General features: G+C 36.1%; 1 protein-coding gene and 1 long non-coding RNA gene across 3 annotated transcripts in view; one reads left to right on the top strand and one right to left on the bottom strand.

Moving 5' to 3' along the window:
• Nucleotides 1-17: 17 nt before the first annotated feature.
• On the bottom strand, nt 18-10,684 carry LOC124221136 (uncharacterized). Its single transcript, XR_006883745.1, has 2 exons — nt 765-10,684; nt 18-285 (listed from the first exon to the last, which is right to left on the bottom strand). It is a non-coding gene; the product is annotated as an uncharacterized lncRNA (long non-coding RNA).
• Nucleotides 10,685-12,028: 1,344 nt separating this feature from the next.
• The window catches only part of mura (murashka), a 24,205-nt gene continuing 10,627 nt past the window's right edge, over nt 12,029-25,606 (top strand). Inside the window, exons 1-8 of one of the 2 annotated variants that reach the window (XM_046630830.2) lie at nt 12,029-12,172; nt 19,438-19,759; nt 21,997-22,198; nt 22,444-22,531; nt 22,648-22,733; nt 22,983-23,582; nt 24,494-24,712; nt 25,185-25,468. In XM_046630830.2, the coding sequence (XP_046486786.1) occupies nt 19,533-19,759; nt 21,997-22,198; nt 22,444-22,531; nt 22,648-22,733; nt 22,983-23,582; nt 24,494-24,712; nt 25,185-25,468 (1,706 nt within the window). In that variant the 5' untranslated portion in view covers nt 12,029-12,172; nt 19,438-19,532. Of the gene's footprint in view, nt 12,173-14,242; nt 14,378-19,437; nt 19,760-21,996; nt 22,199-22,443; nt 22,532-22,647; nt 22,734-22,982; nt 23,583-24,493; nt 24,713-25,184; nt 25,469-25,606 lie in introns of those variants that run through there. The other variant, XM_069137069.1, reaches the window with a different exon arrangement.

Raw genomic sequence — 25,606 nt, 5'->3', positions numbered from 1 at the left:
TGAGAAACAAGAATACCCAAGTTTTGGGTGAATTTATTACCATCGTATATTTTTTGTTTCTGAATGTATTCATAAAAACATTTACTCTTATTGTTCTGACCAAATATATTTACAACCATTTTATATGCGAAAAGCATACACGTAGATCCAAGTTTTGCGTCGTTTCGCAATGGCTCAGCTGCTTGCAAAGTCCACACATTCTCTGCTGTATACGAGTCTTCTTGTAGCCACTGACGATGTATGTAGTAGGAACTGGAAGTTTCAAACAGGTTCCAACTCCCTATGCTATAGAATATCAAAGTGGGACACAGCCCGGCATGTACAGTTATGTCTCGAGGAAATATCTTTGTCAAATACTAAAAGCGTATAATTTCAAATTATTGAGTAACATAATTTTCAAATTTCAGATATGATATGGTGGAAAACGTCTGTTTCCTTATTTGTAACACGCTTTGGATATACATTGATCTAGCAAGTACCAAAACTACATAAATCTGAGAATTGTTCTTGACGTTGTAGACATGTGAAATTAAGTAAAAAATAAATACTATATTCAGTATGTAGTGTCAATGATAGGTCAAATTCCTTGACATTTCCCAATTTTCCAGACAAAAACAGATATTTTCCAGGACTGATTTCAACCTAACTTCTCTAATAAACTCACTTTTTTCAGGAAAATTAGTTAAAAATTAAACATCAGATGTCTCCATCGTAAGTTAAATAATCCAATTTTTTACAGTTAAATTTTTTTTAAAATCACTTACCAATTATATCGATAAATACTCCAATTTTAAGAAACTAACGGATGATTAGGATGCGCCCTTCTTTCGAAACATGAAGGTAGAAACACCAATCTGAGGGTATTAATTGTTTTTAGTACTTGGTTATATTTTTCATAAATTTTACATAGTGCTCAGCATCAATTTATCAATGCTTAAAATTCATCCAAAGGCGATATTTTTTATCATACCCTTTTCACACTAACCATCTCACTTGTCTCAAGGAGAGTAATTTTCTACATTTCAAAGAATTGTACACTAGCGTGGAAAAAATACAAAAATTTTAGGACACATATCCAAATTCCGCGAAATTTTCCGGTTTTACAGATGCGTACAAATTCCCTGACAATTCCCAGTTTTCCAGATTTCACCAACAGCTAAAAACCTTGTTGTCAAACTTTTTCTTGTACTAACTGAACCGACATGAAATGTCCAAAATTTTATCATTTTTATCTCCATAGCTTTCAAAAAATACATTACCTTTGATATTCCACGGTGAAAATTTTATACTTTACCACTCGGTTGAAGTAAAGTTTTGTGGACCAGGTCTCAAGTTCGACAAGTTTTTATTGTTAGACAAGAAAACACCAGGCCATCGGTTAGTCTTCCTTCAGCGTTGCCTCTCTTCCTTCAGCGTTGCCTCTCTTCCTTCACATGAAGTCCAAAATTGGATGAATTTCGTTTGTGTATTCCAAACAGATGTGTAGAATTGTCCTTAAAAGGACAGATTTTGCACTTATGTGCGGGTCACACAACGTGATAGTTGCGATTGTTCTTTGCATAGAATCATTTGCGGGCCCTGAAAAGGGCCCTGAAGGAAATAGGATGCAGAGGGATTTCATGGGATAAGTGAAGTAACAAAGGTTCCAAACTTAAATGGGTTTTACAATTTTTCGATAGTTTTGGGAAATTTTCGGGGAGGGGGGTTTAGAATATTTGTAGTGGATGCTTGTAATGAACAATGTGGTTATCAGTTATTTGGTTAAGTGATAATAGGTACTAGGCAGATATTGTAAAAATGTGATTTGTCTTTGGGTAATCAGATTGTTTTTGTATCTATGAATCATGTATCTCATGGCGGGATGTATAATTAATGAATCTTCAAAATGCAGTTGCTCAATCTTCAACATCACATTTGTCGTAAATGGTGAAGGGAGGAGTGTTCGATGTTTCATTTTCACATGTAGATATTCGTAAAAACTTATGCTTATTTTTGCAAAATGTGTGATGTAACATTTTTTTTCTTAAATGTCATCCTCTCAGAGATTTAACGCAGTTTTAAAATGAAAGATTATTTTGGATTTGTGTAGGTTTTAGTTTGGGTCTTCCGAATAATTTGCTTTATCATTGTATTTTTTTACAATACCATTGATTCAAGATCAATGCTCATATAGCATTCACATATCACATATCGCACTGCGATTTCAAGTACGTATAATTTTTTGATCAGCGATGTTTAACGATTTTTGAGTATACTGCAAAACTTGAGTGGTTTTCCATTTACGGTAGCTTCAGTTACATGACAGCAGCAAGTTGTAGAGCAGTAACTTGAATTTTGTGGAATAATGATTTAATATTGCACGTCGATGGAAGACACTTGCTGCTTTTGATGGTTCACTTGACCTATTACACATTTCTTATTTTACAATTTTTTTTATTTTTATTTTTTTGTTGCTTTTCAAAGCCATTTTTTCTGTATTTTTCTTAGAAAGTGTCATCGTAAGTGGCCTTTTGAAAAGTGTTCAGTGTGAACACTTTTAGACGTGGGACTGCTTTTTTTATATATGTTTGCGAATCCCACGAATCTAGGCGCATATTGATTTCGTTAAACACTCTTGTTTTTCACTTCTTTCCTTCCTCTTTTTTTCACATATATTTTACAGAAATACATCAGGTGCCTCACGTTGTAACCCATGGATCCTCGAATTACAGCTTTTTGGATCACACTTCTTGGTTCAATGCTGAATTCTGGAAATTGTCTCTCGTAATCTATCCGCTCTCCAATCCACTTCATTCTTCGAGATGATTCGTTGAAAATGATGAATAATTTTGTACATGATTTCTTAAATGCACTGTGTGTTACACTTCGCGTTGATTAAAACGTGCTGTAGATCTGTCTTGCCTGCCTGCTGCTTTATGGCAGTGTGTGGAACGTTGTGGCATATCAATGAAATACTTAGATTTTAGTATTATTTATATTATAAAATATTTCCTATCTTTAAACTTCCAGGGAGTATTCATTCTATTTTCCAATTTTTCTGGTAAAAATACTTTTGGTTCAGCAGTCTTGTACAAAACATTGTCTTACGTCTATGATACAACTTTCTCTTATGACTTTTATTGATATTTATTCACCGTTGCAGAATTCAACTAAATGGTAGAAATACATCCTACCTTTATAAAACTGTTCTAAAACATGACGGGTCAGTTTCGGTGAATGATCTTTTGAATAGCTAAGTTTACAAATTTTTGAGATGGTATTCCAATTGTACAAAGGATATTCTTCATTCATCTTCATGCATAATTCAATTCTTCAATGTAAATATTGTTACGTAAGGTACAACATAAGAATTTTCCTTAATGTTCTTGATGTTTTGAAGTCCATATTGACGAAATCTGGATATTCCTAGTCAAGTCATCCAATATTGCAGTTTATTAGAAAGCTTGTGGTATTCCAATGTAGATTTGATTAAACGAATGGTGTATCAAATCAAATGTATGCTCAAAACGCAGACTTTAAAATATCCATGTAAAGCATGGGCGGCGCAAACACAGAAGTACTGTTTTACTCTCAAAACAATCCGATGCGCTAGGGGCTCGCATACTTACGCATAACAAACCTCTCCATGAGCATTTTTATCACTCGTGTACTCATTCCATGTTTTGCTTTTCTTCGTTATTTTTTTTTTCTTCCTTGCAGGTTCTTGTCTCGATAATCTTGCTTTACAAATTTGGTTTTACAAATCCACGTGTATACGCATACATACATATATATATATATATATATATATATATAATACATACAGAATTTTGTTCGTTTAATACCCAAGTACTTCGACATAAAGACCGTGATTAAAAATAAACAGTCACAGAAGATATGAGTTCAAAACAAAAGGTTGCAATATAAACTGACTTAAAATATGTTACGACTGTATTATTCCCATGGGAAAAATTAACTTTCTTTCTTTCCTATTCATTTCACTTTTTACAACGCTTACTCAAACAATGCTCTGTACAATGACGTTTTCTTAAGGGGGGAAAAAACCATAATAACAAAAATGGTTTAATCGTGTAATAATCTGTTAAAAAAACTTAGCTAAGTGTTGTATGTACTTATGTATATAGCACAGAATGAACCATATTAAATTCGTAATGTAAGCTATGACTCATCTATATTTTTACTGTATTTTCTTGGATATATTCTCTAAATGTTTCAAGATAACGTCTTCACACAAGAACGCGATATAACATGTATGTAAATATATATAATATATATTTCAATGTATATATAGATATTATATATATATATGTTACACAATCAAATCTTAATTATTAAAATAATCAGTACATTGCCTATTGCGCAGCAGGCAAGAAACCCTTGTTCCACTTTGCTTAAAGCTCCTCAATCTTACAATTAACCATAGACATGTCCATTTACATAAACTTAGTTATTTTATACGTAATGCCTAATAAAAACTGGTATTTTGGTTGACTTGTCCTTAACGCAGCAACGTTTTAAACTATGCATTTGCACACAAAATCTAAAAGCGAACAAAATACTACTAATTCAAGGAAAAAACGTAGTTAAAAATAAATATACTATAGAATGGCCAAATTGTTTCGAAGATTTTCCTCCCATAAAATCTCTTACGCATACACGAGTCATTTTCAGAATTCAGTTTTGGAACATTCAACACCCTCGATACATATACATATATATTAATACATTTTGTTGGAAATGTTGTTCTGCATCTAAAACCATAGTTTTACCTCAAACTTAACCTAAATTTAATGCTTATATAATAACCAGTGTATTGTGAGAGAATGTTGGCCCACATTCAGTTTTGCAAATCAGCGTTCCTGATCGTATCATATTTGAATTTTATTTTTATTTTTTGGTTGTATGAAAACATGTTTTGAGTTTAACCGGCTGATGAGTACAAAACTGAACATAGACTTTGGTTTGTCTTTCCACCTAATGTAATGAATACAGTACTGTCGCTTGAACAAATTGTCGCTGCGCATAGATATGCAAATTTATAATTTATGAAGATACATCGAATGTTTGTTATTCATCGCGCCAGTCTCACGAATTGAAATCAGCACGTCTATTTTCATTACACCATAACTAATCATATTTTTTTCTCGAATCGTCTACTTCCGCAGTTCACAGTTTCCGATACATTACATTAAAATAAAGCTGTTCAAAATCTGAGCCCTGGTACAAATTTAAAAAGAACAAAGCAATTTTGTCGTTGACAACAGTCGACATACAGAGTTGCAAGAGGTATGTGTAAAGTTGGTATTAAAAGAAAGGAGAAATGGAGAGAAAAAAAAAAAAAAAAAAAAACAATCACTTATTCGTCATTCCACTATAAACTCAAAACACGTTTATAGATTAGAATGATATGATATTGTAGTATCGTCACAAACCCCCATTGAGCACACCGTTTTTAAAGTAAATACAGCTTTGACCTACCCATATTTCTATGATTCTGTAACATAATCAAGACATATTTTCGGACAACATTTAAAACATTATAATTAATATTGGAAATCATGGACTAACTTGCTAATGCTAATGCCAAAGTTACCGGCAAAATAGCACCAGTCTCACCGCAAACAGCCGATGACTGATTGTTATTAGCTCAAACTATACAGTGCTACTTTGACGGTAACTCAGCACCTGGTATGGTTGAATTTAGCAAATAAGTCTGCGAATCATGTCATTAAAAACAGAACTTTGCAAGCGAAAAAGTACTTGATTTGTTTTTCGGCCTTCATAAATTTACATTCAATTTCTACCACATATTCGTACCCATTGAAAAGTGATCAATAATTCAAAGATATATTAAATCTGACTATTGGTTCTGGTATGCTTGAAAGATCAAAAAACTTTCGATGCATTTTAACACTTTCGTCGTTTCATTCTCAATAATACTAAAAATTACAGCTTGAAGTAGGGGCTAGTGACAATTAACAAGAGATTCACGGCGTGTTGATTGTGATTCTCCTGCAGTTTCGAGTTCATTGCAATGAATTGTTTGTACGTCACAATATCACATTAATATTGGCTTTGCAAACTGGACCTTAGTTTGTTACAGTGCTAGACCTACGATTTCATGTTACCTTTTTTCTTTTATTATTCACGGAAAATTATTCGATTTCAAACAAAAACACCAATAGTCTTGAATTAATAATTTAAATTCATTGTAGGAAAGTTTGAAAGACGTAGCTATAATACATAGTACAACAGCATTCAATGTGATTTACATGGTCCGTGTATAATCTCTCACATTATATCCATGTCCAACAATTCTCAGATCCTACATCAAGTGTTTAAATAAGTGTTAATGTTGTTAAGAATCCCCTTTTGAACCTCATCAGAATGACGCAAGAGCATAATTTATATGTTGACCCAATCAAAAATTTCCATCCAATAAGTAAATAAGAGAATCCAAGACTACTGAAGTTATAGCTGTTTGACTAATTTGTAAATCATATCGATTCGATCATAAGTTTCGATAAATATATCTGTGCAAATTAAGAATGAACACTTGTTGTCATCGTAATTATTTTTTGGAACCAATATTGTAGTCGCACTTGTATGGTGTAATGGCCCAGAGCTTACCAATGCATATAAACCTATAGCAATTTGGATGTAATTATGAAAAAGAAAGCTTACCAGTGATGTAAAAATTGTCTGCCAGCTTCCCTTCACATAAATACAGCCAATTATTATCCGCTAGTTCATTATTACAGCTTAAACTCTCCTTTTCAACATTCGCACACTCCGTAGTGCGCCTTTAGCGATTAGAACACGCACAGAAATCATCATCATCACCTTATATCCAAATATTAAAATTATTATCATTATACATACATACTTAATTACTTTTGTTACTAAATCGATCTGTTATCAATTAAAAATTAGTAGTACCTATAGGGTCATCATCACAGCTAATTTTCTCATTTGATCGTGATTCAATAGACCTTGGCCAAGTGTATATCGGGGACCAAGTGTTGGGTACGATTGAACAATGGGGCCTGAGAATCACTTCTATTACACATGCAGTGGGCAAAATCTGTCCCTGCACATTGAACACCGTTTGTTCAAATTTTAGTACGTTATACAGTTTAGTGAGAATTGTTTCCTTTGTATCATTTTGCTCAGTTTTAACCTTTAGACTGCCGGCAGAGACTATATTTAGACTTTACGGCAGTCTAAGAGTTAATACTCCTTGTTCATTGACGATGCTGAAGCTAGCAAATGGTAGGCAGAAGGTGAGACCCACTCATATCAAGAATTAATCGGCAGATAATTACAAAGTTCTCTAAATAATGTGTTAATTCTATTTTGCCAATTTTGAGTTGTTACTGGAATAATTTGAAACGAAAATATGAAACTTTGCGATTTCTTAATCAGAGTCAGGTATCACTTGCTAACTAGTTACAGCATCATTGTTCATTCAACAGCTTACAAAACAATACCATTGCAGCGAAGAAATAGAGCAACAATATTCAACCCCAAATTATCGTTGATACCAACACTTTCTTTGTGTACCTGATGCGCTCATTGACATAGCAATCACTTCGGTGAAAATAGAAATTTTTAAAAAATTGTCTCTTTTCATTACTTCTCTTTGATTACATTATTTTAGTTAATTGTTGACAGACGTGCGCATTCGTTTGCATCGCTATTTACACAATGGTAAATCAATAATATTCGTTTCTTTCGACTAGTGGGGGGAATTAAAGTCTCTGATCGACTTGAAGCAGAGAACAAATCGTTTGTCTTAATTAGCCAAATAATCTTGTGCAGCTATTCTTTCTTTTCGTGATTCATAGAATTGGATAAGAAATGACTGTACCAACATTTATTCCAAAATAATTGGTACAGTCATTTTTCCACAATGTCAAGTAAATTCCCAGCAACTAAGAAAGATAAATAACACGAAATTAAATACTTCAATTCATCATAAATTCATCGGTATCGTGTGAATCATTGAAATGACAAAATTAGTACCATTTCAAGGCTAAAAAAGCAAATAATTTCATTCACTGACCTGCAAATAATTCATTGAGATTAAAACGAGGCTGAAGCTAGCAACCAGAATTAACAGCCAAACGTTTTATTATTTATTCGCATAAGGTAATGAAGTCCAAAAATCAAAATTTTGTGAAATACCTCGAATCCCCAATACTTTTGTAGAATTATAAGTATAAAACTGAACTGCATTTTTCTATTTCCAAAAAGTTTAATAAATTTTGCTGCTAACTCCGGTTGCCAGCTTCAGCCTTATGAGACTAAAGTGAGAATAAGAGTGAATTTACAATCATTATAAATTGCTGGAAATTAACCTGCCTGATTTGATTTGCTAGTTGGTTGATTGCTTTTGACTCATCAATTTTTGTAACAGGATTGAATGTAGTGAATGAGATTTGGAAATAGTCAATGTATCGTACCGTGTGAATATCAGATACTATAGATACCCTTAAAAATTTCACCCTAAAGAATAAAAACTATACTGTGAACCAAATTTTGCAAAACCCAGAATTGCATCTTTGACCTAATAACTCAGACTCGAATAAATCGGACACAAATGTATATAAATATATAATATATTTATATACATACGTATACGATTTTATAGAAGATACATAATCAATATCAATTAAACTAAAAGAATTTTGCCAAACTACCATGGAATAAAAGAAATGGCGAAATTATAGATCAACATTTACTGACAAATTTAAAAATCGAACAAAATGAAAAAAAAAAGAAAAAAAAAAGAAAAAAATAAAAGGAAAAGAAATTAAAATCAGATGCTCATTGTAGTCATTACCGTAAATAAGAAATTTGCGTGATTATATCGTATAATATAATTATAAATAATATTTAATATATAAAGATATTATAATAGTTTTCTTTCCATCAACTAGAATAGAGAAAATTGCAATCAGTTTTCCATTGAGAAGTCTAAGGGCTAAAAGACTCACGCCCTGAGCAAACCAATGTTCAGTGGGCTAGTGGAGCTCCATAAATATCAGTTCCAAGCATTGACATAACGCGTCATCCGGCATCACAGTTATCTGTATATATATATATATTTTTTTTTTACTTTTATTTGTTTTTTTCTCACATTATAATCTGTGAACGCCGCAATATCACAGTTAGCACGCCACTTACTTGAATTAATGCCCCACCCTTATTTATACAATTAATATTTTTTTTCTCATGCTATCTACAAATTTTCAAATTTTTGGGTAAACATGTTACTTATCTAAACATCTTTATCCAATATTTACCCTCAAATGCTCCCCTAAACATGGATCTGCTCACACGATGACTTTTCTCTTATACAATTTATATGCTTTGCAAGTAGTTTTGCAAATTTGCGCGAAGAAAAAAAAAAAAAATAAATAAAAATATTTCAACAATGTGAAGAAAATAAAACCGGAAAAATAAAATGGGAAAAAAAAAGAGAAGTGTAATGAAAGCAAAAAGGAATTTCGAGAAAATCTGCCCTTGTTGGTACGCTTCTACTTAGAAATATCGTCTGGTTTTTTCCACCTCTAGCGCATACAGGGTGTTCCAAAAATGAACGGTTACCAAAATTAAACAATAATCAAAATCCAAGTTCATAAATTTGTATGATTTGTACTTTGACTCTGAAAAAAAAAAAAAAAAAAAAAACCAGAGGAGAAACACAGAAGGAAGAAAAAACACAAAAACTAAAGAAAATGTAGAAATAAAATAATTCCAAACTGAGTGAAAAGCAGGTCCAAGTAGTGCTCTGTGAATTTAAGAAAACTTTTGAAACAAAATCACATGAAATCTGAATATTCTGTAATGAAAGGTAAATAAAATGGAATTGAACCACATTGTAGGTACTACATATTACATCGCAGCAGTAATTGAAAATATTGTGCTTGAGTAGATGAAAAGTAGTAAATACATGGTCCAATTGAATGATTGCTCTCAACCAGTTTGGAACACATGAATAATATAATTTTGAAAGACCCTGCAGACTTGAATATATGTAGGTATATATGTATGCATGTATCTATACCATCTCAAGACAATAGAATAATGCGTTTAAGTATAGGGTAATCTAAAATACATATGTTTACATCTTTATACACGGTGTGATATTAATTAATGTTATTATCATTATGAATATGCGTGTAATGCTTTTGTTTTCTTCTGCATATGGTGTGTCGAATGTTTGTAATGCATATACGCAATAATGTATGTATGTATGTGTGTGTGTATGTATGTATGTAGTCAATGCATAAATGTAATGCAATATTGTTCATGAATGAATGCGATGTACATATTTTAATATAGAGTTCGCGTTTTATACCCGTACAGTAACATGTAAGACATGTTCGTAACCGTATGATAACGTTCGCTTCGGTTTGAGTTTGTTTTTTTTTTTGCTTTTTTTTTTTGCTTTTCAATTGTCTGTTTATTTATATAAGAAGTTTGATGTCATATGTATGGACGAGTTGCATACGACCCACAGCGTTCTTTCGTACCTGCTCAGCTGAAGCGCCCATCAGAGTCTCTCTGCAGAGTGTCGGAATGGTTTGTGATGGTACGGCTATTTCCTGAATTGCCGTAACCCTTTCGGATTCATACGAAAGCGACACCGAAGGCCCATGAATCGGGGGATATCAGGCTTGGACGTTCAGAATCATCTTAAGATGATTTGAGATATCGCAGCAGTGTTCTGCCTGCTTACAGGTGGAAATTAATCTTGTCGTCCAGTGGCTGGGCGGTTTTGGAAGGCTCGCAGGTGAAGGTGGTTCCGAAAACTTTGCCCCGGCATAAAAATTGTTGGTCGGACTGCCCCGGGGACTCTCGTATTGAGATTGTCTTAACGGGGAGCCTCTGGTTTTGCCAGGGCAAGGTGGACTGCAGCTAGAACGACCGTTAGAATTTCTACTGTGTCGATTGCTGCTCGAAAAATACGTGGACGATTTAATTGAATTGTTCCTCGAGTGTCGTTTACCACCGGCATTCGGCGAGCCTTGCCGCTCGATCTTGTCGCTCATTTTTGGCGTTGAGTTCGTCATCAGGTATTGTAATGGAATTTCTTTTTAGGGGGATTTTTGCAAAACGTCCGAAGACTTAAAAATAATATCGACAAAATTTACACGCTTGACACTAGAACACTCGCTCTACTAACTGCGCAATACGGCGTATCAGGGTTGGGGGGAGTGGCAGGGGGGAGGGACTCTCGGAATCGCGAGAATCACCTTCGATTCGCGTTGTGCTACCTCTTGTCGGTTAGCTTCTTTGTCCTTGATAATCGTCCACACAGAGTTCGCCTCATTCGGCGATCTTCTAGCACCGCGCGTGATATACACCCTGAAAACTGACTAATTTTCACAGAGAGAGATTCTTCCGCAGCTGGAAATACAAGATGGCGATACGCTGTTTGTTTTTTTTTGTTTTCTTTTCTCTCTCCTCCTCCAAACACTAAACAGCCTTCCAGGTCGATCTTAATGCTTTTTCGAATTTCACCAAACCACTACGAGGTCTTTCCGTATCTATACTCTTAGATTATTTCGCACGGTGACACGCAAATGTGACAATAATCTCTATATACACTGATCAAATTATACTCCGGTTATCGTACGCCTGGTCCACTCTCTGACCGTACACATACACGCGCTCGCTACACCTCTCCTAGTGTTCTACTTCGCCTTTGTGACGAACTTCTGCCCTGCGTCACGGATTACCAGGCGGTAACCCCACTTTCTCGACCTATCGACGTCCTCCTGGCTCGACACGTGACGATTTTCAACGAATCGCGCGTCTCGACGTTCGATCAATTTCGTAAATCTCCGTCGTCGACAAAAAATCGCTTCTTTCCAAATACCCAATGGGATATTTAACATCGAAGGAAGACCTTCGAGGTTTTTGAAATTTTCTGCGACGCAAAGATACTCCGAACTCTCTAGTGGAACCCCGAATGACTAAATAAATTAGCTTTGTTTATAACGATCCAGGATTTGACGGGTTTCGATTGGTCGACGGGCGACGGAGGCCGAACACGGCGACGCGAGCGACCCCGAGTGGGTAGTGGCGATTTGCAGCCATCACCAAATGACGGTTTCGCCCAGCGTTTCGACTATGACATCGCTCTGAAACCCGATAAAAGGTAGGATTTCACCCTGGTGCGATGAAATTTCTATCGTCTTTTCTGCTTCTGTAGATAATGCAAGCTTCTCTGGTGTTGGGCGTGATTTTTTCCTGCTGGTTAACTGCCTCCTTTGTCCGTTTTCATTGTATTTGTCCCCCAGTCTCTCCCCCTGATTTTGATAAGTGCTTGACAAATAGAGGATGTACACTCGGCTGAAAAAGTTTCGTCTCAACGATTACACAATGCTTCGTGTGAAATTAAAACCGTGCCTGCATCTGGACTCTCTTTCGCTTTTTATATCGTTACAACTGGTTTCAGTTTTTCGTACTTCGGCACTTGTTTATTTACGCATATAGATTTCAATCTTCGTATAATAGGTTATGTTCTCACTAAATTCTATGCGGGAGTCTCTCCTCTCCATGCATACGTGTATGTATACAAACCCAACACATACGTGCCTCCCCGAGTTTATTCTCCATGTGATCGGTTAAATGTCCAACCTTAGGGTACAAGATATGGGTTGAAAAAAAAGACTGGCGAAAGAAATCCGTTTGTGTTGCAACACCGAAGCAACTCGGATACCGCGTATCACGTAGCATTTTATTTCTTTCGAAAACTTGGCACTCGTTTCACGATGTGAATATGCAAGATAGAGAGTACGGCTATTTAAATCTATTGAACGTAATGCTTTTGCATTGTTGTTCTAGTAGTGCTATTCAATTTAGAAAAAATAAAACACGAAGCACGCCCTCCCCACCCAGAAATAATTTTTCTAGGAATCCTTTGATATGCTGGAACAACTCAAAGATCATTTATATTTCTCCCAGTGTCAGCTGTTAATATTAATTCGCACGCTTTATACCTAGGCGGCGTAATTTTCTTCGACGTTCATAATTTTCAATGCCTTGCGAATCCCGTACATGTGATTAACACCCTACGAGTGACTGCAGCTCCATTCACTTCTGTTCTTTTTTTGTTTAGTAATCCCTGGATTTTCCGACGGTCGCACTAATCGCCGCAGTGCAATAGCTTCGAAACTATCGCACGTAACTAAAATGCACCCTACTAAAAAAAAGAACCTGTCACTGTGATTTGTATATTTAAGTTCAGCTGTATTCCGATAGTTCACACAATTATGGTAAAATCTTTGACCATCTGTGCCAATAAATTTGAAGTAAAAATTCTGGCGAAATGTGAAGCTTTGCAAGTTGTTCGACGATTGCTCGTTATTATAAGTGCACCTTGACCGTAAACACATCGTACATAACAATACACGTACAATGCTCAACATTAATAGTAATAATTACGATAATAACGGTATTGGTAGAAGCAATAATAAAACAACCGCAGAGCGTTGATCAGTACGTTTATAGTATCGTCCAGTCTTAAAAATCTTCTCAAAAAAAAGTGTGCAACCTTTGGAAACATCGACTGTTACGAATGCATATTACAGCCATAACGTTCCTTTGTTGCATTGTAATACATATATGTGGATGACTGCATTGTCGTGAGTCATAAGTTGTTAAGCATTCACAGTGTAGCCTTAAGTGCAGAGTTTACCCTACGATCTCGAAGAGATAGCACACCCAGATGCCAGATTAGATGAGCACACCTATACGCACAAATGCATCGTGTATCGTCGCAAGCAGGCAGCCTAAAAACCCGTTAAATATTATCAATTCCGCGTATACCGTTAAACCCTTGGAGAGAAATTTTGGCGTCACGCTCCTGCCTTTTTCTTTTACACACATTCCGTCGTCTGTGGCCCCGTGGCTACGGCCATGGATATGGACTACGGCTTGCCGTCGGCGCTGGCTCCCTCGATCGCACGAGGGTTCTCGATCGGTGCCCATATATTTCTCTCCCTCCTTCCTTCTGCAGTTCCCTCGTTTATCCCCCTCTATCTCCCGCCCTCTTTGCCAGGCATTGCTCAAAATATTAAGCCCAATGGACGTGGGGTAAGGGCCCGTCTTGGGTCTGCGGACGCCCCTGACGCCCCACCCCCTTTCTCTCCCCCCTCCACCCTACCGCCCACCCCCGGCCACTCCCCCTTCCCCGTCTAGCAGTCGTATTTCGTTTCAGTCGGCCGCGCGCTGCCCGTGGATGCGGGCCTGTGTGTCGTAGTTTCGTGTGGTATTATTTACGTTGTTTTATCATCATCGTCATCTTCTTCTCCGACCTTCCATACATCATGGCGCAGACGCGGGATTGCTTCGCTATACGGTACATCGTTTGTTTATTTACTTGTCTCGCATTTATTTATTTTTCATCATTTTTCCACATATTTTTTTTTTTTTTTTTCTCCTAACCCGTATGGTAATGGCGAACGTACATACACACGAATAGGATATAGATAATGTGACTTGTAGAAGGCGGACTTGACTACTATACTAGCCGCTACGCCAAGTGCGTATGGACGATGGAACCTCGTCGTGTGCTGCTTGGCGAGAAGGACTCGCCCGCAAATGTTTTGTCCGAATCGATATACACCTACACACCTATCTACGTTCGCGGAGAGTTAACCGTCGTATTCGTACATACGTATTTATCTACGTGTGCATGCACATGTATGATAACCAACGCACGCGATGCTGACATTGAAAAGTGTTGTTCGCCGGAAAAAGGGTTTCTTTTCACAACTACGAAACTCGATCTCGGTATAAGGATAAATTTATATACCCTACCTTGGTATTTCTATGCTCCCCGACGTACTTCTTATTCACCTTTTGTTTGTTTTCCGGCGTATATTTCGCTTCGGGGGCGAAACGTGTGCTTATCTCTAAACGTGTCCTCGTATACGTATCCGCGTCGATGTCACGCCTGATGAGTAAACAACGAATCTCTCGTTATAAACGAAGAAAGTTTCGTTCCCAATTTCGTAATCTTCATTCTCGGTTAATCACTCGGAGAAGGAAATTTCTTCTCATTTTATTCGAAGAATATACGTGAGAAACCGCAGGATGGGTAATAGAAACTTTTTCTTTTATACGTCACATTGTTTAAAAAAAAAAAAAAAAAAAGGTAGATTACGTTATTTTCAACGGTATCACGTACATACAGTTATCCGCTTCGATGTTTTTCTTTCCTTCATATATATCATACACACGCATTCGGAATTATTATGATAAAATTTTTCCTCGTTTAATACTGCAAATAAAGTTGGGCCTTGCATGCGAAGCTGCATTGTCTAAATTATGCCTCCTCCCCACCCTTTTCGCACTGTAGTGCGGTTGTTTTAATAATTTTACGTTGCCGAACGCAATGGAAAGCAGCAACGGGTTTGCATCGACGTGCCGTACGTAGATACGTACGGTACCTACCTATAAAATATTGACCATGTGAACAAAGGTGTGTAAACAACGTTTCAGCTTACACATAGATAGTTTTTGCCGTTTCGTATCCGTCATTCTCTGCTATTATCGTTCTACAATTATTGATGGTTCGAGTTTTTGAACTGAAAACTCCGCAATCGGTACAATAGAAAATCCACTTGGAAGTCGCCGCTGCTTTTATAACATTTGGACACTCCGAGGCTTGCAGTGTTGCAGGGGTACCGATGTCTAAGGTACCGTTTCTACGTGGGTACTTCCTGAAAAAACCAGGTGCCTTGACTCACCTATACGTGGATGGGGGAACACCTGCTCCTTCGGCGTATATTCATGCTTTAGAAATAAATTTTTCTTTTGAAAAAAGTTGCTCCATTTCGTTCACTCGAGATCTTTTCGTTGTACAACGTTTCGTAGTTTAACAACTGCCAGGCCAATTTATTTCACGTTCGTTGTACACACACACACACACACGTGCGCGCACACATATATAGGTATAATACACATGCCTAAACTATAAGGCACTTAATTATCGCAAAGCTTAAGTTTTCAAAATAATTAATGGATATTTAAAGTAATATCCCTACAATATTGTTTATTTCACGAACGTTTATATGCGTGAATATTATAGACATTTTTATTGGGGGGTTCGAACTTGAGAAACAACGATCAAAACTGATTTCTCTAGTGTTGTAAGTGCCGTACGACGAAATCTTGAATCGTCAAGGGATATCCCAATTCGGACCGTGTTCCGCGGTGAAAACGATTTCACTCAACCGCGCGGCGGACGAAATTCGTAAAAATCTCCTTTAGTTCCGAACGTTTATAGCGCAATACATTCATACCTACGACGGCCAGATTTATACCGAATGAATGTACTTATAGCCGTTGATTTTAACGCGCAACGAATGAATTTTCAAACGAAATTTTCACGTCACCAAAAAGTTACGTCAGATTTATATTCGACCAAATCGCACTTACGATTATAAGTTTATAAACATTTAATTTTATGTAATCCAGAGTTTAAACGTTTCACAAGTTTTGCAACCTTCGGATTCGATGAATTACTGCGAAGACTTTGCATTATACACCTCTACATTGGCGATTAATAATTGCTCCGATGGATCGTCTTATGCCGTCCATCTTCTATCTATTGAAATGTAAGAGAAATAAATACAGGTAAACAGTTAAACGGACAAAATCCGATGAATTACGTATTAATTAATCGTCCCAATTTTCTACTGCAGACTCATTTGATACGGTCAGTTGGTTTAAATGCCGAATTTATACGTTATGTTGCAAAGTTTCCCACAGAACTTGAGAGTCTCCTCTTCTTTTTGTCTTGCACTGCAAGTTTAAAGGTAAACTGGTTTCTCCTGACGGCCAAAGGGAGGTTGCTGTATCTGGCAAGAAGGAAAAGCAACGGGTCCCAAGCGTTTAATTGCTTTTTTACCAAACAAGCTGGCGATAGTTGTAGTTTGTTCTCGTATTATCAAGGCAATACGTTATGCACATAACTACGTTCGTATACACCGTTACAGTGATACCACGTTCGTAACGATAAGAATAGGTCAGACGGTTGAAATATTTTCAAAACTTTTACGATATCCGCCAATTATTGTCTCATGAAGTTTCAGCCATCTATAAAAGGTGTTACGCATGTACGTGTACATTGTACTTAACTTGCGTGGGATGCCAAAGTCCGTACGTATAGGTATACAGTTAACCCCCACCCAATTCTCCGTTGAAGGCATAACATTAGTCATTTTAAAGGACGATCGACATTGTCTATATATATAGAATGTACATTGCGTTTTATAATCTAGATACGAGATACGGTAGTTTACGAAACGTGGACATAAGGTGGTATCACCCTTCGCATTTGTTCTTCCTTCTCTGAATATGTAACACAATATGCCTATAATTATAATATGAAAGAGCTGAACTTTCGGTAGATATAATATTGACGAGACGCAATTTTCATCCTTTATATCTTTGCCTTGAATTTCATTTCCGCATACGTATACTATACTAAAATATCGTGTCTGCGCGAGGAGAAACAAAAAATGAACGAACACACCTCTTGTCACAAATTCTTTTATAAAATATCGCGAGTCTTATTTCTATCATATAGTAATACCGTACACCTACGTATAGTACCAGAATAGAGGTTTTTTTTTTTTTTTTTTTTTCCATTTCTCAGGAATTGAAAATTTTTTACTAAATGCAAACCTTAAGTTAAAGAAATTTGTCGACGTAGATTATTTGTTGACGATCTTGAGAAATTCGGAGTAATCTGTTTTTGTAAAGGATACAAGTTTATTTTTTACCACAATTCTGTGGACATGTTTTTTACTATAAGGCTAAAGATTTGCTTATAAAGCTGAATTCGCAAATGTAACTAGAGTTTGATTGAGTTGAGCTGAAATACTTTGCATATTACAATTAACGGGTGCACTGGTCAAAGATTTTTTCACACTATAACCTAAACAAGCAAATTCAGCGCAGTAGACATTATATCACGTAGACTGTTTCCAATCTTTTCGAAAATGCAAAATTTTGAGAATTTTTCACCAGGTTGCATGGCTTATTTATAGATTTAGCTTTCAAACCATTTCATGTCGGATATCATTTAATTATATATATGGATTTTTACGACTGACTTATTTTTCTTATTTCTAAATTGCAAATGGTGTTTTATTCAAACTAGTCACATTTGTAAAATTAGCAAAGTTCTCGGTGGTAGTCTTTTTAATGGGAATTTGTACAAAGATTTTTGTATGTAGTATGCTTTTACTAATTTACAAGATATTCTTAAACTATTCTCGCATGCATGAATAGATATTTACACATTTTGTAGTTAGATCAAATCGCTTTGTAAATTATTTAACTTTATTGGCTGTACACAAATTTGATTGGTATAGTAGACGACAGTTCGATGTGTTTGGCAGTTTTATACAGTTTTATGTGTGGGTGGTATAAAATGATAGAACTATAACTAGTCTTCGTAAACCTTAAAAAATTTGGTGAATATTTTTGGTTTATCAATGTATTCATGATCATTGAATTTTCAAAGCTTCTAATGAGAATGTTCTTGTATGTACTGATTTCGATATTGTGAAAGTTTATACAGCTTAGGATTTCCTTTCCCAAGGAAACTTATTTATCGCCTCTTTTTACCTAATTTATATAACAACCAAAACTGCGGGTTCTTAGACACGTTTTTAGAAGCTTGATTAACTGTAGATGGAACTAGCTCACCAATGGATGTGCTCTTTTAGTGTTCACTTATATAATTTTTTTTCAAAACCTCGTTCATTGTAAAAATACTCATCACCTTGTCAGGAATTTTTTTTCCCTCCTACATGGTCTATATTATAAACATGTCTCAATTTCCGGTTTAACTGAAAAAGAAAACGATAATCGGTAAATGTCATTTGGTAAACAGGTTTATACTTCACAATTACATAAAATGTTGCTCCTTATATAACTTTGTACAAAAAATAGTATGAAACGGTAGGATTCATTGCTTAAAATGAATGAATATCTTGTGCACATCTTGTTAGGCATTGCCGCATAAGTCGCCGATGGATATAGCCAAATATTTGTGAACTATACTCATGGTCGAAATATATTTCACTGGTGTGGAAATAGAAGTAAGAAATCTAATAGACTCTCTTGGTTCTTCATACTTTTGTACTGCAATATGTTTAATATAGCAACAATATATTGAGTAAACATTGTTATTTTGAAAAACAAAATTTTGACCAAGAGTGAAAACAAGTTTACATTTAAATTCGCACACAAGAGCATTGTCTTTAGAAAGCTTGATATACCTTTTTCCCGACCTTGTCTTAACAATGGTAGATAAATAAAAGTAAGAAAAGAAAAATGCAAAAAAAAAAAAAATTCAAAATCGTCTGGCTGTGGATAAAGCGAATTGAATCACCGTCTCAGGTTTGGCCATACCGACCGAGTCGTATATCAGATCTCAGCCAAACTCCAACTAAAGTCCTAAGACGCGAAGTCGTAGCCTCCGACGTTCGGAGCAAATGAATGTCCCTGGAAATCACCAGCACCGCAGTTTGGGCATGCCTGGGCGCTACAGGGGCGGAGTAGGGGGTGGGGTACCCCCGGGGGGCCATTCTCGGGGGTCTGCGCCCCACAACCGGGTCTGGCACAATCACAACCAGCACCCACAGCACGCTCACAATCAGCTTAACCAACAATACAAGGAATATCCCCACCGGCATCTTCAACCTCCGCGCTTCCATAATGGGTATAATGGAGATTTTTAAACAATAAAAGAAAAGACAGAAAAGAAAAGAAAAAACAAATCAAAAAGGAAAAAAGAAACGAAAAAATTGGGCTGGATGTATGATCTGCATTATCTATGACTGTCCTAGGTCTCACGATGACGACAGTCATTTTTAACATGGTAAAAAAAAAACCATATCGGACGTTTGAACATTAACGCGGCGCAGAAACGGGAATTTATGCAATATCAGGATCTCAAGTGTCTTGATATATTTTTAATGGCTAATTAATTTCAACCGGATTCGACATGTAACGGCGCGATTTTTCCAATTTATTTATCCTCTTCTTGCCTGTATATTCTTTGCTACGAGGCACCGATGTAGATTGTCTAACTAAATTACAGCTTAGCAGCTGCCTGGCTTTGCGGTTAAAACAATGACGAACAAGTTTATTTGTTTATAACGTGAACTTCTGATGCATATATATCAACTATGTACTTGCTGTCTTTATTAGATAATTCGTTGTGCATAACTATTTTCAGTAAATTCTCAATTACCTTGATATAGAATGACGAAGCCAAGCTGGAACATATATGCTACGATAAACACCAACGAATGAACGGTATACTTATCGTATGAATTGTATCGAAGAGCTCATTCGTTGGCCATGTTCACTTATTGGCGAAATCATCCTATAAAGGAAACTGGTAGTCGGATGATAGTTGTCCTCGTAGCTGGCTTGACAATAGTTTCTTTCTTCCTTTTCTGACCCTCAATCACGATGTTAGATTTATTGTTAGTGAAAGTTTTTTTTTAGGATTTATATAAATAAAGATTATATTCCAGATATTTTTAAAATTCGTGTCACCAAAATATCAGTTACTAAAAGTTTTTGTGTACATGTAAACGTGCTGAAATCAGAAGTCGAATGCGCGAAATTTAATGAACAGATTACGACTGTTTACTTGCACCTGCTACAGCTGTCTAATTTCAGCCAAATCGAAAATCCAATTATCAGTTTTTAAAATTAGTGGGTTTGTATGATAGAGTTCGGTCAGCTTAGATCAATTGTTGATTTTTGTGTGTATAAATTTTAGGTTGATGTTTCCGCATTCTGACCTTAGCCTCTTAAGTGTGGACTTCAATTTTTCTACCGTTACTGGCACATTGCAGAATAATTTTATTACACATAAAATTTCATTGTTTGAATTTCACGTAGTACACATTTATATTTGCATCCAGCCCAAAATTTATGTGAATCAAATTTCATCCAAATCTATAAAAAATAAAAAAATATTATTATGAATTACTCTTTTACCTGAAAAATCTTTGCTCCAAAAGTAATGAACTAGTAAAATGATTTACTTCAAAACAGTATTGAAAGACACATATTTATTACTTACGATATTCACCGCATCATAAAACTAGATCACAGCTTTTGGATTATTTATTCAAAATATTAACATGCATATTTATTACATCTAAATCATCATTGCCCGACTAAAAAGCGTATGTAATTTCCGTATATTGATTGGCTACGTACTTTGTAAATATGTTGTATATTACAAAGAATGAATTTTGCAACACTCATATTTCACATTCTTATTTATTGGTTTCTTGATCTCTAAAAGATCTTCGTTTTATGTAATGTAATATGTTATTATAGTTATCTTGTTTGGCATGTACCTTTACATAAAAGTTTTTTTGTGAAGTATATTTTTGGTTTATAAACTGTTTTTCACAGTGAGTACAATACGTAGAACTAATTGGTGGCGGTGGTGTAATTCAAACTTATCGGATGAAGTGCTGCAAAATTGGATCAGGCACCTCATGTTTGTTAACACATTTACTATTATTAAATTATATTCGTATAATTTACAATTTATTATTCTCTATTAAAAGCTCAATGTAAAGATTCTTGAATAAAGGTTATTCGGTCAATCATACCAATGCAGCTGATCGCACCTAACCAGAAGTTGACATATGAACTTTAATAGTACACTCGAGTAACTAAAGTGAGAAGATGTGACGAGATAAAATGCGACTACTTCATTGTACTTGGTTTCTCATTCTTATGGGTAAAACGGTCATCTTTTCCTCTTAGAGAAAGACTCAATTCGCATCATTACTGTTGTGTTTCAATGCCAAAGTTTTATCAATAGGTGTATAAAATGAAACTGTTCGTTAAAACTATATGATTTAACTTGTAAGTTGCGTTTAACAATTTTTATTAAATACCTAATTTATTTTCCATTCATAGAGATTGTCCAGGGGTCGCCACGTCATCAGGCCCGACAGGAAAAGAAGTTTCTTATCACGGCGCAGTTGGTGGATCGAGCGTTGGCTACAAGCCGCCTCCCCAGCATAGTCCGCAACCAAGAGGTCCACTACCCCTGTTTCCACAAGAGTCTGCAAGCCCTGCGACTCTTTCGCCTCCTTTGCATATTAATATCTGTGGTCAGGTAGGTATTGAGTGAGATAGGCCTGGTTTTGCAAATATTATTACAAATTGTGATTACCTTTTAATGAAAACATGCCTTGCACATAATAAAATTCTTTGACTAATGGTTTTTTTTTCCTATTGATGAAGCAGTACGTAATCATTGCAGTCTTATCGGTCGCTGCTGATAGATGGGGTGAAATCATACCATCGTCTGCAGAGTAGACTATACAACTGGCATGCTAATAATAACTAATCGGATTTCAGGAGAATGCAATGCGAGGTCCTCTGATTAATTTGAGCCCAGGTCTAGGAGCCAGCAGTGTAGATATGGAGTATCGCAGAAATTCACAAGGTATTCAATATAATATATCTCGTGAATTTACATTCAAACCAACTGAAAGTTCAATATCGAAAGGTTTATATTCGATAAAACGAATGATTATTTTTTTTCACCTACATGTTTAACAGCTACCAATCAGATGCCTTTAAGCCCCGTTCAGCTACAGCCTTCTCCTACCTATTACAGGCAATCCAGTCAGGATGATGGCCGAAAGGTTAGTGTTGTTAATGTACAATTAGATTATCATTTGAGATCATAAAAAAAAAAAAATGCAATAGGCAGATTGCAGTTCTAACGTTTGACCGCATGACACAAACTTTCTACTTGCCATATTTCTTGTAAGAAATAAAGCCAATGTTATATGCGATTCATGTTAAGATATACCTAAAAAATTTCAATATCTTAATAAATATTCGTACCATTATGTAGGTGTATAATAAGACGCTCTCAATGAATTTCGTAGAGTGAATCTCCGTCGAGAAAACGACGCCGAATATCTCGGAATGGGACAGTATCCGGAATAGAAGTGCGGGAGGCTACGCCACCTGCTCCGACTCCACCCCTTCATACTCCTCCTGCACCGTGGGAACTCCCTGCCGCTGCACAGCGTAGATCACCGAGAAATCATATATCGACTCGTGGGAGTCCGCCAATTAGAAATCGATACCAACGTTATCCGGACTCATTTGCTCTGTCCTATCCTTTCATTCACAATCCAGGAATCCACAACTCTCACCACAATATGCACAACACACATCATACTATCCACAATTCTCATCATAACATTCAGAATTCACATCATAACATTCATAACACTCATCACAATATCCATAATACTCATCAATCCCATCCACATCATCCTCCCGGTACCGCTCATCATCCCGCTCAGGGGGCAACTGGACCGATGGTTGTCGAGGTGGGCCAAGTCGGTGTTTCGAGTCTCGGTGTCGCGGTCGGTGGAGAACCAATATGGCACCCACAGGCAACAGGATATAGAATTCCCTGTCAGCTCCATGGGATTTATACAACAACTGGTGCTCACGCATTTGCTCACACGTGTCAGGTAATAATTATGAATAATTTATAAATCGGGGAGGGTGCTTTGTTCTCAAGAATTTTTTAAAATTAATGCATGAATTGGTTGACGAATATACGAATTTTATTAATTCATATTTTAAAATTGAGATTTGAATGTAATTTTTTAGTAGTTTTTTTTCATCATTCGTAATTTTCTTTCTACGTCTCGTATTGAGAAAAAAAAATTTTTCCGTTTATCATTTGAATTTAATTTATGGTAATTAATTTTCTCTTAACCACTTTTTAATCAATTGGTCGAATAGAGGAAAATATATTTTTTGTAACTGTTTTCACACGATCCTTAGAAACATGAATATCAAATCAGTCATCAACATTCTCTATTAGAATGCAGGAAGTCGCGGTAATTTACGCATTGCATAGTTGTTCAGTGAAAAGGATAAGGGCTTGTGCTATAGCTTGCACCTGTTTTCTATAGTAAATTACTATGTGTACAAGCAGTTGATGCAATTATGCAGCGGCATTTTGTGATCATAAGTTGAACGAAAACTTTTTATGCAGAAGAATAATTGATTGAAATTTTACTGCTGTGACAATACTATTATGTTTTAGTCAATTTTGGAAATGAGTTTGTATTTTGTTGATTGAAACACTAATCAGCGAGCAGCGTTGAAATACTTCTATTGGCTTTATTTTCAATATTATGTTATTTCATGGTAAATTTAATTTGAAACACCAACGATCTGTCCAGTCATTGTAGAAACTAGCGCACAGGTACTCAGTTTCAAGTATACAAAAAATGAGCTACATCTTTGAATGACTAATAACTTCTACGCATAAGTAGACGTGCATTTTTCTTTTTACTAAATCATTAGAAAATGTAAACCCATGATTGACCTGATCTACATGCAGTATATGAGTAATTCGATTTTTAACCAGGTGGCACACCATCATCATCATCACAATCACTACTCGGCAGCCCATCCAGGACATCCAGGACACCCAAGCCATGGCTTGGTTGGTTCTATAGTTGGTACCGCCACTAGAGGTTATCCTGCGCCAGCCGGTGGTCCTGTCACTGCGCTGCACCATCCTCATCCTCCCCCACCACCTGTCCATACTACTCACTATGCCACCCATCATCAGTTGTCACAACAGGTATGAACATTCACGTTTTGCTTATGAGAAAATTTACTCACTTTCTACATTTCAGACTAGATTAACAAAATATCGCTAAAGTGGTATTCAGTAAGACTTCCATTAATGGCTTACTTGCGGGAGATTACCTTGAAAATTCTGATTATCACATAAGCTTCGTGTGCATCTGATAATGAGACAAGATAAAATTTAAGAATGTTTCAAAGTCAATGTCAGTCACGTTCTAGGCGTGTTCAGAATATTTTTTGTTATTGAATGCTGAATATTGAGACACATCTCGCATTCCTTTGTGTGAAAGTCGAGCGAGATTTTGATTTGTAACGAGATACGTACACAATTTCATCGTCAATACGGGCATAATGAGTCCACGAATGAAAGTGTCGAAAATATCTCGCAAATTGCCTGCACACCACGTAAGAGGTTTTTTATGGTTTTTATTTAATCTTCTGAACAATTTCTTTCCATTTTTCAGCGAGAAGTGGAATTAGAGTTGATCGAGTCTCACCATCATCATCGCGTAGGTGGGACTGGTGGTCCACCATTATCTTTACCACATTCATTCTCACCGCCAGCTTTAGCTCAAGTTACTACGCCGCCACCTATATTTTTGTCCGATACCCGAAGTAGTCAATTAGAAATGCTTCAATCAAGGACACGTCGACCAACTGCAAATGTCAGGAGACAGAGGCCTACACGGTGGCGCGGTACACCACCTCTACCACCATCGCCTTACCCTGGCTTATTACTACACTTCCTGTAAGTTTTCGTATTTATGGTGAGATGAATTGATAAAAAATTTCAAATCAATTGTGTTGATTATTCATTATCTTCCGTGTCCTAGCTGCAATTAGAATTTGTTTTACACAAATATTTTATAACTAAATCTAAGAAGAA

Source organism: Neodiprion pinetum, chromosome 6 (genome assembly GCF_021155775.2).
Source record: "Neodiprion pinetum isolate iyNeoPine1 chromosome 6, iyNeoPine1.2, whole genome shotgun sequence".
NCBI lineage: Eukaryota > Metazoa > Arthropoda > Insecta > Hymenoptera > Diprionidae > Neodiprion > Neodiprion pinetum.
This window is presented reverse-complemented; position numbering and strand designations above follow the sequence as displayed.